Below are 17,155 nucleotides of genomic sequence, written 5' to 3' on the forward strand. Positions count from 1 at the left end.
TCCCATGTGTTATACAGTAGAACTGAGCTCCATAGGGTGAGAAGTGATTCTATAGAGTTTTCTTGGCTATAATCTTTACGAAAGCAGATCAACAGGCCTTTCTTCCTTGGTGCCGCTGGGAGGGCTCAACCGCCAACCTTTCTTTTAGTAGCTGAGAGCAAACCATTTGCGCCATCCAGGGACCTCAAAGGGTTAATAATTTCATAATAGATTTCCTTCATTATGCTTTTTCCCCAATCAGCCACAGTTATACTGAGGACAGGTAGGAATAGGGAGTATCCACAAAAAAAAAAAATCTTTTTGTCTCTAAAAAGGGAGCCTCATCGTCTAAAAGGCAGGGAAGCTCTGTTACTGATCTTACACGTGAACTAAATTCAAGTCGTGAGGCTCATGCAACTAGCAACATCTTTTCTGGGTCTTCTTTTCATGCAGCCTAAGCTGAATAATATTTAAAGTACTGAAAAGATTGAAGTTGTCAAGGATTTCATTTTACTTGGATCCAAAATCAACACCCATAGAAGCAGCAGTCAAGAAATCAAAGGATGCATTGCATTGGGCAAATCTGCTGCAAAAGACCTTTTAAAGTGTTAAAAAGCAAAGATGTCAGTCACTCTAAGGACTAAGGTGCACCTGACCCAAGCCATGGTATTTTCAATTGCCTCATATGCATGTGAAAGCTGGACAATGAATATGGAAGACCGAAGAAGAATTGATGCCTTCGGATTATGGTGTTGGTGAAGAATATTGAATATGCCATGGACTGCCAGAAGAACAAACAAATCTGTCTTGGAAGTACTGCCATAATGCTCCTTGGAAACAAGGATAGTAAGACTTTGTCTCACATACTTTGGACATGTTATCAGGAGGAACCAGTCCCTGGAGAAGGACATCATACTTGGTTAAGCAGAGGGTTAGCAAAAAAAGAGGAAGACCCTCAATGAGATGGATTGATACAGTGGCTGCAACAATGGGCTCAAGCATAACAATTGTGAGGATGGCACAGGGCTGGGCAGTGTTTTGTTCCATCATAGGGTCGCTCTGAGTCAGAATTGACACTATAGCACATAACAACAACAAAGCTGAGTAACTTGTTAAAAGGTTAACTAAAATGGTAGTGCACAATATGTTCTGTAGCCAAAATAAAAACATCTCACAATGTGTCGGGATTGGTTATCGACATATTTGGTTTCAGAATTCCATTGCCTCAAAATCTTACCTTAAGGACATTAGGAGAAATTAACCCTTTGAGTCTCTTCAATTCAGTTACAAGTACTTTTAAAGTATGTTCCAGTACAATGATTCTCCAAGAGCACCTAACCCAAACTGTTTCTCTGTTGTTGTTGGTAGGTGCCATTGAGCCAATTTTCGACTCATAGAGACCCTGTGTGACAGAGTAGAACTGCCCAGAGGGTTTTCTAGTCTGTAATCTTTATGGCAGCAGGTCGCCAGGTCTTTCTCCTGCAGAACAGCTGGGTGGGTTCGAAACACCAACCTTTTGGTTAGCAGCCAAGCACTTAACCATTGTGTCATCATGGCTACTTAAACCTTTTCTCTAGTCCTTGTAAAAGTCTGGTTGCTGGGTGGCCTCCAAGGGGCAGAACCCCCAAAACGGTACTTCCCAGCACAGAGCTCCTATAGCAACACCACGCACCCCCCGTGACTCTCCAGGCAGACTCAACAGGCCTTGGGAGCTGGAGCTGCTCTTGATTTCCTCCCTGGGTATCGAACTTACCCCTTCCTTCTTGGATTCCCCCTGTTGCTCCATCTTTCCTCAGGAAGTACAGAGTGCCGTTTGCCTCTTTTAAGCCAAAATAACGAATGCACTAGATGGAGAGAGAAGACATTCTGGCTGCACTTTGGCCCTGCCAGGTAATAGCCAATAGCATTTTTATAGCCAGTCGCAGTCAGAATAACCCTTTCAGGAGCCCAAAGGTTTGTCTTCCTCTCACTTCTTCTTTTAAGTTAACTGGGGTTTAGCCAAGCAACCAGTGCCCCTGGTACTGCAGGGGCAGCATCTTCCCGATTGGGACAGTCTGTGATATTTCCCCATTGCTAAAGCCTCCACCAGTCATGCTCTTGGGGAGTGACTCGAAGGGTTATTTCTGTTACGAACACATGAAAGCAACAGCTGTCACTGACCCTACACCATTCCAGGTAATATGGGGGCAATGGATTGGGTCATTAGAGGCTTCTTTGAAGTTCTCCCTGCCAGAAAGCCTGCAGCCAAGTCGTTCTACTGGGGAGCTGACTTTATGCCCAAATACAAAAATTTTATACTTGCCCAAATGAAAAAAGAAAATTTTGGTGAGTGCCTTATTTTCCTTTGTGACTTTCTGTGTATTCATCACTATTGGGAAGGCAGTAAATACCTCAAAACCCTTTATTGATAGGGCAGGGAAAATGAGTCACAGCTGCTGGTCTGGATCTGTCCATCCTACTACCAGGCCACTGCCAGCCCCCTGTGCTCAGCACGTGTTCAGCTGCCATGGAGCGTGCCAAGTCAAGTGGCCAAAATCCAGAGCAAAGTCCCACAAGGCCTGCAGGCTTTCGTCTTTACAGGACATACTCCCTGTTTTTTATTTGCTGTGGCACAAATCCAGTTAATTTAGTCATTCCTTCCCCTCAGTCACCTTTAAACAGTTAATGGAATATCACTAATTATCGGGCACTGTTCTTGGTATCAACAGCAAACTGGGGAATTATGAGCAGGGCTCCTCCCTGTGGGAGGCTGTGAGGAGGATGATAGTATAATAGACTCTGTGTGTGCGTGTGTGTGCGCGCGCGCGCGCGCGCGGGGGGGGGGGGCGGGGGTCCCTATTCACAAGGGAGAACTGACCGTGTCCTTTCACCAACTTCACTTAGTGCCTTTTTTTCTTTCGTGTTGCAGCCCTAATACACACAAAGATTTCCAACTAAGTGTGGGCAGACCAGAGGGTTCCAATTATTTTAAAAGAGTTTTGAAAAACTCTCCAGAAAAAAAGGCATTTTAATTTTCGGGGTGGGGGGAATCAACTGAAGGAGAAAAAAAAATCCGCCCTGAAGGAAACCGGAGGGGTAGTACAATCAAACAAAACAAAACAAAATGTCGAAAGTTGGCATATCGTCTGTCATGGTAAGCATACTGGAATCAAGAGACCCGCTTCTTGGGCCAGATCTTCCACTTCACTCCCTGCATGTCTTTGGAGGACCGCTCACCCGCCACTGCCTCGACTTCCCCAACTGGAGGGCAGGACCGTGGCCCAGTACACATGGCCCGAAGAGTGCTTCCTCTGGGAGGCGGAGGCTGCGAACCAGTTTCCTGGTGTTCTCAAGACGTTGGGAGCATAAAACCCCGGCGCCACCGACGCTCCCTAGGCCGTTTCCGGTGCTTCAGCGGTGGAGGGCGACGAGCGCGTAGGGTGGGCCAAGAGCAAGGCGGGCGGCCGCCATGATGGCCGTTATGTGGCTGGTCGCAGGCTGTGCCCTCGAAGGTCAGAGCGGGCTTGCTCGGTCCAGGCAGACCCACTGGCCTCGGCAAGTACTGTCCATGCCCGGAGTCTGCCTTTCTGGCCAAGGCCCTCCGACTGCCTGCAGCGGGGACAGCGGTCTCCAGGCCTGGAGCCTCAGGGCGCCATTAGGACGAGCCGTGGCCTCTGAGCTACGAGGATAACTTGGGAGCTCTGGGCTGGCCTGGGACAGTCAGGAACGGGCCCAACGGCTGGGGGACTGTCCCTGCCTGGTTCCTCTCCATTCTCTGCCTGCCCGTGACCTCGGGCACAGTGGCCTTCTGGCCTCAGGCCACCGTTAGGCCGTCCAGGGCCCTGGGGGCTCCAGGGATTTGGGGGCTCAGAACCGGCCTCGGACTGTGGGGAATGGCCCCCACTGGTTAGGGACGGGGGTTGTCCCTGCCTGGGATCCTCTCTGCGGGTCCCTACCCTCAGGCCGACATGAGGTGAGTGGCCTGGGCGCGCACCCTGCAGGTGAGCCTTCTTTTTGGTGTTGTCTCTTCGTGTTCATTTACTCCTTGGAGCTGACAACTGGGGATCGATGCCCACAGCAGAGTCTCCTTCGCTTAGCCTCCCGTCCTCACCCCGCCTTGCCCCTCCCCCCACATTGCTGCCCCCTCTGGACTAGGAAGGGAACCCACGAATTTAAGCCTTTTTATTTTCTCTTTGGGGTTTAAAATGGCAAATCAACACACTAACTCAAGGACTTTTTAGCGAATTGTAGTTAGTAGGTTGAGGCTTGTCATGGGAACATGTATCAGTATTTTCAGGAAACTGGATTGTGGTTTGAAATCACCTCTGTTAAGAGTCAAAGAATCACTTTAAATGGGAAAAAGGACAGTTTAAGGGCCATATTCGGGTGTTGACAGTGCCTTCCCTGCTTTCTGTTCCCCACCCCTCGTATAGTTTGATTCATCACTGAGGAGAAGGACCTAAAGCCAACTTTCCTCTTTTGCAGAGGGCCATGCCTTCTGTCCTCTTTAACCTCTCATGTTAGGCCATTTTCCAGTGGGGAAAGTGGGAAACAAGCATTTACCAAGGATTGTGGTATGAGGATTTGGTTTCTAGATCTCATTTCCAAAATCATATTACTAACATAAAATGTAAATATTAATGGTAGCTACAATTCTTTGATCCCAATGGCATTGTAGGGGATCAATCCCAGCTAGACCTTAGAAAACACACAGTTGTTGTTGTTAGATGCTGTAGAGTCAGTTCCGACTCATAGTGACCCTATGTATGACAGAATGGAACTGTCCAGTCCTGCGTCATCCGCACAATCGTTATTATCCTTGAGTCCATTGTTGCAGTCACTGTATCAATCTATCTCGTTGAGGGTCTTCCTCTTTTTCGCTGACCCTCAACTTTGCCAAGCATGATGTCCTTCTGCAGAGACTGATCCTTCCTGATGACGTGTCCAAAGTATGTGAGACGAAGTTTTGCCGTCTTTGCTTCTAAGGAGCGTCCTGGCTATACTTCTTCCAAGACAGATTTGTTTGTTCTTCTGGCAGTCCGTGGTATATTTGATATTCCTCGCCAACACCATAGTTCAACAGTGTCAATTCTTTGTCAGTCTTCCTCATTAGAATCTGAAAACTGGTTTTTCTGGATATGGTTATTCTGTGTGGTTTTAATCCTAGTATATATTTATTTATGTTCATATTTACTGCACTAACACAAGTGCTAGAGTGGAGAAACAACAGCGTACAAAAACAGCCTTGTCTTAATAGGGCTTAGACTCTAGCTGGGGAAACAGAATTTAATCGAATAATCACATCAGTGTATTTGCAGCTATAAAAGTATTCTGAATTTGGTGGTGGGGAGTGGGAGTGGGCGGTCAGGGAAGGCCTCCCTGAAAAAGTGAGTTTGAGCTGAGATGGGTTTGAGCTGAGATGGGAAGGATGAATGGAACTTAACTAGGCAAGATGGGGATGGGGTAGTGGAGAGAGCCTTCCAGACAGAGGGAACAGTATGTGTAAAGGCCCTATGCTACAAGAGTATGGTGCTGTCAAAGAATTGCAAGGTCAGTGTGTCTGAAGAGCAGAGAGTAAAACAGAAGAGTAGTGGGAGAAAGAGGGTGGTGGGGTGGGCAGGGATCAGATTAGGTAGGGCCTTGTAGACTGTGTTAGGGACCTTGATATTTGTTCTAGGAGCAGAGGGAAGACATTAAGAGTCTGTGAGAATGGTCAGATTTGTGTTTTTAAAAGTTCATTCAGGCTGTGGGGAGGAAAACTGATTAGGAGACAGAACAACGCAGGGAGAACAGTAGAAGTCCATTGCCGTAGACAGGTGAAACCCGGTGGTGATTTGGACCAGTATAATGGTAGAGATGAGAGAAGCATATGCATTTGAGAGAGATTTAGGATGTAAAACTGACAAAACTTGGTGATTGACAGGATGGGTATTGAGAGTTTCTGTATTACTGTTGTAATAAGAGAATACAACATAAAAATTGTCTTTCTGAAAATGAATCGTGTTTGGAATTTTTTAAAAAATGGTTTTTTTAATATAGGAAATTTTAAACAGGATGTAAAATGTTGGATTAGCACCACAGAGCAAGTTAGCAAATCCCTGGGCTGTTCGGTGACCAGACAGTGGTACCAGGATTTCAGGCCACTGATGATCTTACGTCCACCTGGAATGTCCTGGAATTTTAAGTTTTCCCACAGACTCTATTGCAGGGACTGCTAGTGTCTCCCCCCTCTCCACTCTCATATCCCTTGAATCAGTCCCTCTTGTAGAGTAATAGAATTCTGGGAAGGACCTGTGGTCACCCGAAATAAAGACTACATTTCCCCGTTGCCCTTTCAGTTGGTGTGGACATATGACAAAGTTCTGTCTAATGCAATGAATGCAAAAGTGCCACGTGGTAGCTTCCAGGAAGCTCGCTTTCTTCCTCGTCTCTTTCTCAATCCTGCCGCCTGGAATGTGTGTGCCACTAACTTGAACCATGAAATTGAGGCCAGGCAGAACAGAGCAACAAGATAGAAGGAGCTTGGATGCCTTACCCTTTGGAGTTCCATACCAGCCCTGGAATGCCTGCTTTGGACTTAATATGAAAATAATAATACTCTTCTAGCTTGTTTTCTGTCACTTGAGGCTGAACATAGTTTTCACTGTTATACCCATTAAACACATGCTCGAAAGTCTTACTAGGTCAGAAAACAGGAAGATACTCTAACTGAAAGTCTCTGGTTGTGCAAAGTGGACAGTCTGTTCAGCCTCAGTACACGCTTCTGTAACGTGAATGAGCTCATGAACAGTTGGTGAATAGCGGAATACTCTTGATACAAGGTCGTCAGTTCATATCCACCAAGCACTCCTTGGAAGCCCTGTGGGGCAGTTCTGCTTTGTCCTATAAGGTTGCTATGAGTCAAAACTGACTTGATGACAAGTTTTTTGTTTGTTTTTTTTTTAAATCAATGTAACACAGAAGTTGTGTTTGTTCGTGTGCCATGCTTACCAGCCTGTTCATATAATAGTTTGACATGGTTGGGGCAAGCATTCTCTCAAACAGCAAGTCTTGGCAACATATGAAAACCTTAAAAAAAAAAGCTGAAAATCCTGCATACATGCTGTAGGGCTGGTTGAGAGGTTTCAAGAAGCACTTTGCTTTCCAGAATCTTAAGCCAACTGGTGGAGTTTCAAGGACGATTGAAGAAGATGCAAAGACATTTATATATATTGGTGGTGGTGGTGGTTACTGTTGAGTCGGCTGCAACTCATGATGACTTTATGTACAGCAGAACAAAACGTTGCCCAGTCCTGCGCCATCTTCATGGTCATTGGTATGTTTGCACCCATCGTTGAGGCTGTTGTGACAATCCATCTCATTGAGGGTTTCTCTGGGTTTCAATGACCTCTACTGTACAAAACGTGATGTTCTTTTCCAGCAGTTGGTCTTTCCTGATGACCAAGGGAGCCAAAGTCTCACATCCTCACTGCTAAGAAGCATTCTGGTTCTGTTTCATCTAAGACTGATTTGTTCTTTTGGCAGTCCACAGTATATTCAGTATTTGTATTTTTATACACAGTGAAACCTGTGAGAGCCAGAACTTGACAGAACTGCCTTGTTTTTCTGGGTCTCGAAGTTTTCTGCCTTTGACAAGGTGTTGTCTTACCACTTTTCTATCGCTCTCTACTAGTGGAAATTACTTGAGTTTTCCTTCTCTGGCAGGTTCTGAATTTTGCAGGTTTTTACTATACATATCAACTCAACAATACTAAACCTGTTGCCATGGAGCCGATTCCGACTCATAACACTTATAGGCCTGAGTAGAACTGCCTCATAGGGTTTCCAAGGCTGTAATATTTACAGAAGCAGACTGCCACATCCTTCGCCCACGGAGCGGCTGGTGGTTTGAACTGCTGACCTTTCAGTTAGCAGCCAAGTGCTTTAGTCACTGTGCCACCATGGTGCCTTTATATATATAGTGTGTATGTGTGAGTGTGTGTATGTATATGTATATATAAACAAACAAACAAAAAACCCAAACCCGTTGCCGTCAAGTGGATTCTGACTTATAGTGACCCTGTAGGACAGAGTAGAACTGCCCCGTAGGGTTTCCAAGGAGCAGCTGGTGGATTCCAACTGCTGACCTTTCGGTTAGCGGCTGTAACTCACCATAGCCCTTTAACCGTGTGTGTGTGTATATGTTTATACATATGTATGTATGTGTGTGTGGATATATATATGTATTTAACCAACCAGTTGCTGTGGAGTTGATTACAACTCATGGTGACCCCACATATGCAGAGTAGAACTGTCCTCTATAGGGTTTTCATGGCTGTGACCTTTCGGAAGCAGACTGCCTGGCCTTTCTTCCAAGATGTCTCTGGGTGGGTTTAAATTGCCAACCGTTTAGTTAGCAGCTGAGTGCTTGTTTGCACCACTCAGGGTACTGTAGATATATACATATATAATTTCATTATGATTACAGCCTAAATCAGATTTTAAGGTTTGATGAAACTGCTCTTTACTGGGAGTGACAGGCCTAAGGGCCCTAGTCTAGGACAGAACACGAACCCCTGTGCTGCTGGAACACTGGGTGGAGATGGCTGTGGAGGCTTACTGGGCAGCTGTTTTTATTAGGACTGCATCTTTTTGTTAGCGTTTAGATTACAAAGCTGCACAGGATCCAAGTGGTCTGGTATAGCCCTATTTTTCCCTTAAGTCCTGTTTTTACCAAGCAAACTGGCTGACTGTGAAGTTCTTTTGTATCACGTGTATTGTGTTATAGCAGCACGTGCCTCAGAGGGCACACATGAGGGTGAGTTTTCCAAGGTGGGTGTGTATGCGGGGTTGCTTGATTGGAGGGAGCAGCAGGAAGGGAGGGCACAGGGCTCTAGTTTCTTCCATTCCAAGTATAGATAAGGAAGGAGTAATTAACAGGTCCCAGAGTGAATTCAAGGTCCCTGGGTTACACAAAGGGTTTGCGTTTGACTACTAACCTAAGGGAGTCCTGAGTGGTGCTCGGCTACTAAGTGAAAGGTTGGTGGTTCGAACCTACCCAGCAGTTCTGTAGGAGAAAGACCTGGCAGTCTTCTTCCATAAAGATTACAGCCAAGAAAACCCTATGGTGTAGTTCTACTCTGTCACATGGAGTCACCGTTAGAATAAACTTCATGGCACCCAACAACAACTAACCTAAAGGTTGGTGGTTCAAACCCACCCAGTGGTTTCATGGGATAAAGACCTGGCAATCCGCTTCTGTAAAGATTGCAGCCTAGAAAACCCCGTGGAGCAGTTCTATTCTGTAACACATGGGGTTGCCATGAGTCTGAATCAACTAGATGGTAAGGGGTTTGGTTTGATTTTTGGAGTGGATCTGAATAGGCTCTTCTTTTGCACAGTCAGTGATCCTGGTCCCATGAAGCTGGGTGTGTGTGGGAAGAAGTTGGGGAGGGCTAGGCAGTCCACTTGGTTGACACAGGACCTCCCATGTCCGGTGCCCACATAGGGTGTCTCCCTGACCACGCTGTGCCCTCTGAGGCCAGCACACCCCATCCAGGCATGCCACCTGGCCATCAAAATCCAACTTCACAGGTTGGGCAGAGGGAGAAAACGTGCACGATCCAAATTACCTTTCTTGATCTAGGAGGCAGTTCTTAGAGCTCTGTCCACGATTCCATCAGGTGCCCCCAATGCAGGGAGGCTGCCAGTCACACTCTGACATGCCTGGTGTGTGTAAACCTCAGAGACATTACAAGGTGCCTATGTTTTTTCTTACCAAGAACAGAGTTTGACCTCGCCTATCAGAGAGTGCATGTGCATGGGAGGGGTGTGGTACTGGGGAATCATGGATGAGAATCATGAAGGCAGGTGGGTCGGGAGGCTCCTCAGGGACCCAAGTAGCTCCTGTTGGTTACAGATTATTCAGGGTAAGAAAAAAAAAGTTTCCATTCAGTCAATTCTGACTCATGGCAACCCCACAGGGTCAGAGGAGAACTGTGCTCCATAGCGTTTTCAATGGCTAACTTTTCAGAAGCTGATCGCGAGGTCTTTTCTTCCAAGGAGGCTCTGGTGGACCCGAACTTCCAACCTTTTGGTTAACAGCCAAGCTCTTAACAGCTTGCACCACACAGGGACAACCTACTCTAGATAGACAATTAATTGTCTTTGATCACAGAAAGACACCCAGAAGGCCAGAAACAATATCCAGCGGTGTGTAAAAGGCAGCTCGAATGGGCTCAGCAGAGACAATGGTTAAAATATCGGGGATTTTGTGAGCACATTGTTAAACACAGCCATTATTAAAAATTAAACTATGTGAACATCAATTAAATTGTGTTAAAAACAAAGGTAACCTAAATATACACGCTAAAACCATAAAAATCTTAGAGAAGAAAATGGGAAAATTTTCATGACCTTGGATTTGACAAAGGATTCGTAGATACAACACCAAAACCATGACCAAAAAAAGAAAAAATAGATCCAATAAATTTGGATTTCATCAAAATGGAGAACTTTTATGCATCAAAGAACATTATCAATAAAGTGAAAAGACAACAGAATGGGAGAAAGTATTTCTAAATCATATATCTGATAAGGGCCTAATATCCAGAATATATAAAGAACTCTTACAACTCAACAAAAAGACAGACCAATTTAAAAATGGGCAAAGGACCTGAATAGACATATTTCCAAAGAAGATGTACAAATGGCCAACAACCACATGAAAAGATGTTCAACATCATTTGTCATTGGGGAAATGCAAATCAAACCCATAATGAGATTCACACCCACTAGGATAGGATGGCTACTATTAAAAATAAATAAAAATAAAAACCCAGAAACAAGTGTTGTCAAGGTTGTGGAGAAATGGGAAGGAATCCCTGTGCATTGCTGGTGGGAATGTAAAATGGCGCAGCCACTTTGAAAAACATTTTGGCTGCAGGCCCATAAAACAAAATGAGACTAAATGGGCACACCAGCCCAGAGGCAAGGAGGAGAAGACAGGAAGGGGGCAGGAAAGCTCGTAAAGGGAAACCCAAGGTCAGGAAGAGAAAAGTGTTCACATGTCGTCGGGTTGGCAACCAGTGTTACAAAACCATATGTATATTAGTTGTTTAATGAGGAACTTGTTTGCTCTGTAAACCTTCATCTAAAGTACAATAAATAAAGAAAAATAGTTTGGCTGCTTCTCAAAAAGTTAAACAGAATTACCATGTGTTGTTGTTAGGTGCCGTGGAGTCAATTCCAACTCATGGCAACCCCCTGCACAACAGAACGAAACACTGCCTGGTCCTGTGCCATCCTCACAGTCGTTGTTATGCTTGAGCTCATTGTTGCAGCCACTGTGTCAGTCCACCTCGTTGAGGGTCTTCCGCTTTTCCACTGACCCTGTACTCTGCCCAGCATCATGTCCTTCTCCAGAGACTGATCCCTCCTGACGATATGTCCAAAGTATGTAAGACGCAGTCTTACCATGTGAATTACCATATGATCGAGCAATTCCATTCCTAGGTATATATTCAAGAGACTTGAAAGCAGAGACTCAAACGGATACTTGTACACCAATGTTTACTGCAGCATTGTTCGTAATGGCCAAAAGGTGGAAACAACCCAAGTGTCCATCAACAGATGAGTGAATAAGGAAAATGTAGTATATCCATACAGTGGAATATTGTTGTCATTGTTGAATTCGACTCATAGCCACCCCATGTGGCAGAGTAGAACTGCCCCATAGGGTTTTCTAGGCTGTGATCCTTATGAGAGCAGATTGCCAGGTCTTTCTCACACAGAGCCCTGGGTTGCTTGGAACGACTGACTTTTCGGTTAGCAGCCAAGCCATTGCACCACCAGGGCTCCTTCAATGGGATATTATGCAGCCATAAAAAGGACTGAAGTACTGATACATGTTACATGAACCTCAGTAACATCATGTTAGATAAAAGCAGTCAGACACGAAAGGTCTCACATCATATGGTTCCCTTTCTATGACATAACCAGAATAGGTAAATCCACAGAGACAGATGCAGATTGGTGTCTGCCAGGGACTAGGGGGAGGAAGGAGCGGGGGAGCGCCTGCCTAACGGGTATGAGCTTCGTTTTGGGATGATGAAAATGTTCTGAAGCTAGATAGAACTGGTTGTTGCACAGCATTGTCAGTATACTCAGTGCCACTGAACTGTTCACTTTAAAATGGTTGATTTTCTCTTACTCATATTTCACCTCAATAAAAAGAAATACAAAGGTGGTAAATACGGAAGTGCTCTACAATAGTGTACTACTGTGCATCTCTTTCTAACTTTGTTCAGTGACCTCTCATTAGTAATGTTAAAGGAGAATTAAAAAAAAGAAAAAGATACAAATCATGGCTCTGGTACAAAATAAAAAACACGTATTAAATATTTTTTTCTTTTTTTTTAACTCATTAACGAGGGAGCCAGGTAGATGTTCTAACTGATTCAAAAGAGTTTCCAAGGAACAACCACATTTCTAGATCAGCAATGTTGAAATGATTCCCTAAAGAATGCAAAACTGGGGGAAGGAAGTCCACGGAAACTTCCCAACAGTACTTATTTGCACGTCTATAGACAAAAATTATTTTGTACCAGCATCAAAAAACCCCTTGCTGTCGAGCTGATTCCGCCTCATAGTGACCCTACGGAACAGGGGAGAACTGCCACGTAGGGTTTTCAAAGAGCGGCTGGTGGATTCCAACTGCTGACCTTTTGGTTAGCAGCAAAACACTTAACCACTGCGCCAGCAGAGTTCTATACCAGCATCAGTTATTTACAATTTAGAGAATTGTAAAAAAGGCGATCAAAGAGCAGAGCCCTGGTAGAATCAGAATCAGATAACCAGGAAGGGTGTGCTCCAAGCAATGTGTAGTCTTCCATTGAAGCAGTTTTTCCCTGCAGCAGTTTTAAATCAGCTGCTGTGGGAGTAAGAAGCCCAGGTAGCCCAAGGTGTTTGCTGTCAGCTGCTAACCTAACGATTGGCAGTTTGCACCCACCCAGCGGAGCTGTAGAAGAAAAGCCTGGCGATCTGCTTCTGTAACAATTACAGCCAAGAAAACCCCTATGGAGCAGTTGTACTCTGTCACACGGGGTCACCATGAGTCAGAGCTGATTCCACGAAAGCTAACAGCTGTGGGAGTATCACAGAAATCAGCGCAGGCTATAAATCAGCGCCACTCCCCACCCTTCCCTGTTGTTGAACATGCACCAACACACCATGGAATCTTGACCTTTCCCACCTGGGTTCTTGAGGAATGATATGGGAGCCAGCAGCCCTACAGGGGCTGCCTAACGTACAGGTTCCCTCAAGACCAAAGGAAGTCAGAAAAGCAGCGCTTTATCTCCAAGGGGGCTGGTGAAAAAGAGGTCTCCGCCAGCCAAGTGAGCATCAGCCCACAGCCTTGAAGCTTCCTCCAGGCCTGACTGGTCTGTGAACTGGCAGCATGCACACCACCTGGAGGTGTTAGAGATGCAGAACTTATTGGAATCTGCATTTTAACCAGACCCTCAGGCAATTCGGGCTCACAGTAATGTTCGAGAAGCCTGCCGTTTTTTGTGAATACAGCCTTTCCTCCTTGAACCCCTTAGCCCTCAGGCTCCTATGTCTGCACCCAGCCAGAGCAGACTTATGCCCTGGGCGACTTACCTCCTGGCGGTTTGCAGAGTGCCAGGACTTTCCTTGGTGCTCAGCTGGGTGCAGGCTGGCAAACCTCAGAGGGCAGTCAGCTCTGTCCTCCATTCTCACCATCTGATTTTCCTCCTGGAATGGTGGGTGATGGGTGGCAGAGGAACGGAAAGAGGCTCCCTCCCCTAGAGCCAAGACAATGCTGGCAGCTGAAGAGTTTCCCTATTGACATCTGAGAAACTCTTCCTGGTGCAATGGGGCAAGTCCCTGGCTCCGCTGTCTACCAGGGAAAAGAGCTACAGAAAGTCTCAGAGGGAAGGTCTGCTCCCAGCTCTGGCACAATACTCATGAGAAATTCCAGAATTGCTGTGCAAACAGGGGCCACCTCAACAAGAATAAGTCTAAAGTTCTTGCCTTCTAAAGACAAGTGAACTGTTGAGGCTGGCCCTGGGTCTCTGGAAGCAAAGAGGTGGAATGAAGTGTGTGGAACAGGTCAGAAGGAGAATTTTCAATGCCCTTAGATAACACCAGAAAGGCTAAAAGCCATAATGATAGCAAAAGTTTGTTCTTGTGGTTAGTTGCCATAGAGTTGGCCCCCAAATCATGGCAACCCCATGCACAACAGAACAAAACACTGCCCAGTCTTGCACCATCCCCAAGATCAGTTGTGGACCAGACCGTTGTGATCGCTGTGGTTTTTGCTGGCTGATTTTCAGGAGATTGCCAAGCCTTTCTTCCTAGTCCATCTCAGTCTGGAAACTCTGCGGAAACCTGGTCAGCATCACAGCAACATGCAAGCCTCCACTGACAGACGAGCGGTGGCTATGCCTGAGGTGCATTGTCTGGGAATGGAACATGGGTCCCGCATGGAAGGTGAGAATTCTACCACCCATGTCCATGGTGAAGGTGTAGAGAGATCCCATTTCTTTGGGTCAGTTATCAAGATAAGCACTGGATCTCATTTCAGTCTCATTATTATCTCCATTTTAAATGAAACTGAGGCGAAGAGAGGATAAAATAATTTTCCCAGAGTCATACAATGATGAGATGGTAGAGAGTGGCCAGAGCCTAGTTTGCCTCCTTCTAGAAGCACATGATTCAAGAGGCTGATGGTTGGGACCCACCTGCTTCTCCTGATACTGTCCCAGAGACTCAAAACCTTCCACGTAGCTTGTCTACCTGAACAGGACTTGATGAAGACATGACTGTTTCCATCAACACCACTTTACTATTCCCAGGAGATGCTAGCCCATGAAGGTAAAAATGGCAAATAACTTTGTCGTTCACTCCAGGAACTTCCAGCAAAGACTTTGGGGGTGTTGTGGAGGACCTGGAAGCCCTGGTGGTGCAGTGGTTAAGAGCCCAGCTGCTAACGAAAAGGTCAGCAGTTAGAATTCACCAGGCACTCTTTGGAAACCCTATGGGGCAGTTCTACTTGTCCTATAGAGTTGCTATGAGTCGGAGTCAACGTGATGGCAGTAGGTTTGGTTTAGTTGTATGGTGGACCTGGGAGGCTGGTGGGCAGTCAAGAAAGAGGTGATAAAGGGTCTTTGAGGGAATGGAAAACAAAGAGCTGCAGGGAAGCTAATGAGGAATAGAGGGTCTTGTGGAGGTTTCTTAGCTTGGGTGGGAGAAGCTTCTTCCGTTTTCTCACAGATAAGCATGACACATTTCATATAGATATGGAGAGAAATACAAGAAACAATAGTTAAAGAACTCCAAAGGAGCCCTGGTGGCACCATGGTTAAGTGTTTGGTTGCTAACCAAAAGCTTGGTGGTTTGACCCCACCCAGCAGGTCTACAGGAGAAAGACCTGGCAATCTGCTCCTGTAAAGATTATAGCCAAGAAAGTCCTATGGGGGCAGTTCTCCTCTGTAATATGGCATCACTATGAGTTGGAATAGACTCAACAGCACACAACAGCCAAGAACTCCAAAGTGGTCACCACAAAAAAATCAGGACAAGACATTGCTATTTCAGTATCATTTAAGAATTGTGCATGGAGTCCCTGGGTAGTGCAAACAACAAATGCACTTGGCTGCTAACTGAAAGGTTGGAGGTGCAAGTCCACCCGGAGGCGCCTTGGAAGTAAAGGCCTGGTGATCTACTTCTGAAAAATCAGCCATTGAAAACCCCATGGAGCACAGTTCTACCTGATACGCTTGGGATCGCCGTGTGTCGGACCCAACCACCAGGCTCCCAGGACCCGCAGCATTTCATTCTGTCCAGGGCTGACTCGACGGCAGCTAAAGACAGCAACAATGACATTGAGTATCTTTTCATGTGGTTATTGACAATTTGTGTATCTTCTCTGGAGAAATGTCTATCCAAGCCCTTTGCCCATTTTTCAGTTGGGTTGCTTGTCCTTTTGTTGTTGTCAGTGTGTTTTTAACTTCACACAATCCAAAAAGGAAGTGGAACAAAGAAACAGTGCTCTGGGGAGAGTGAAGTTCTCAAGGCCTAGCAGTTTGGTTTTTTTTTTGTAATCACCTGTAGGTGGGGCCCTAGAGGCTAGGCAGGCCAGCTCCTGCAAGGAAGAGCCCATTAGCATCATCAGGCGCCCTAGGACACCAGGAATCCTGTAGCTACGGTTCTTGTGGGTCACCATGTGCCATGGTAAGACGATGCATAAGGGACAGGGTGCTGGGGTCAGCCCAGGAGGGTCTCCCTCTTGCAAGGTTAGCTCCAAGTGGGGATCCTTGGAACATGAGAGTATTGATCCTCACTGGCGACAGGGCCCAGAATTATCCCACTGAAAATTATCCCACTGAAAACTCTCATCAGGCAAACTCGGGAAAACGTGGCTGTGCCAGCAGGGTGGCTGCCCACTAGACCACCTTTGCCAGTAAAGAAGGTGTGACAGCAGAACCCTTCTCCCCACCTCCCCCAATCCTTGGAGAATCAGTTTAGCAAACACACAAGAGAAAAATAATTTATTTAATTTACAATAGTAAGGCTTTGACTTCATCCCAGACAGCCATGGTTTTCATTACAATTTTGCAGGTGCAAAAACTCAACACTATGTTATTACACCATGACTGGAAGTCTGTAAAAATGTTTTTCCTTGTAGCGGACATATGAAGAGTTCTGTTTGCACCTTTACCCCGGGCTGAATAATCATATTTATTTAAAAAAAAAAAAACACCGCAAGCTCCGAAGCCTAAACAGGGAGAAAGTGGCTGGTAAACGTGATTTCAGAGAGTTTCAAAAAGTGCTTACGAAGAGACTGAGCTGACAGTCAGGGCTGGGGCACTGGTTAAGGCTGAGCTCGTACGCCAGAGACTGAGGGATGCAGGCAGGTAAACATTAACAACAATAACAGAAGAGAAAGGAATCCACTGGAAGAGAAAGCTATAACCCCTCCTGGATTTTTAGGACACTTTCATTCCCAGAGTCCCTGGGTGGTGCAAACAGTTAATGCACTCAGCTGCTAACCGAAATGGTGGTGGTTCAAGTCCACCCAGAGGCACCTTGGAAGAAAGGCCTGGCAATCTGCTTCTGAAAGTCAGCCACTAAAAACCTTACAGAGCTCAGGTGTACTCTGACACACAGGGGTCACCACGCGTCAGAGCTGACTCGA

At 45.9% G+C, this 17,155-nt stretch overlaps 2 protein-coding genes across 7 annotated transcripts in view; both read right to left on the bottom strand.

The window, feature by feature from the left end:
• Positions 1-15,526, bottom strand: part of SLC2A5 (solute carrier family 2 member 5) — a 53,222-nt gene extending 37,696 nt beyond the window's left edge. For 2 of the 5 annotated variants that reach the window (XM_049877836.1, XM_049877832.1), the window contains exon 1: positions 13,597-15,506. Coding sequence is in view for 4 of the 5 variants with exons in the window: in XM_049877832.1 (XP_049733789.1) it covers positions 13,597-13,698 (102 nt within the window). In the remaining variant the exon portion in view is untranslated. Of the gene's footprint in view, positions 1-13,596 lie in introns of all 5 variants that reach the window. The other 3 variants (XM_049877835.1, XM_049877834.1, XM_049877833.1) reach the window with 3 other exon arrangements.
• Positions 180-17,155, bottom strand: part of GPR157 (G protein-coupled receptor 157) — a 53,704-nt gene continuing 36,728 nt past the window's right edge. The window contains exons 5-6 of one of the 2 annotated variants that reach the window (XR_007516523.1): positions 15,729-15,821; positions 1,806-1,823 (exon numbers count right to left, since the gene is read on the bottom strand). The gene's annotated coding sequence lies outside the window, so the exon portion shown is untranslated. Of the gene's footprint in view, positions 1,824-15,728; positions 15,822-17,155 lie in introns of both variants that reach the window. The other variant, XR_007516524.1, reaches the window with a different exon arrangement.

The sequence above is a fragment of the Elephas maximus genome, chromosome 3, assembly GCF_024166365.1.
Source record: "Elephas maximus indicus isolate mEleMax1 chromosome 3, mEleMax1 primary haplotype, whole genome shotgun sequence".
Classification (NCBI taxonomy): Eukaryota; Metazoa; Chordata; class Mammalia; order Proboscidea; family Elephantidae; genus Elephas; species Elephas maximus.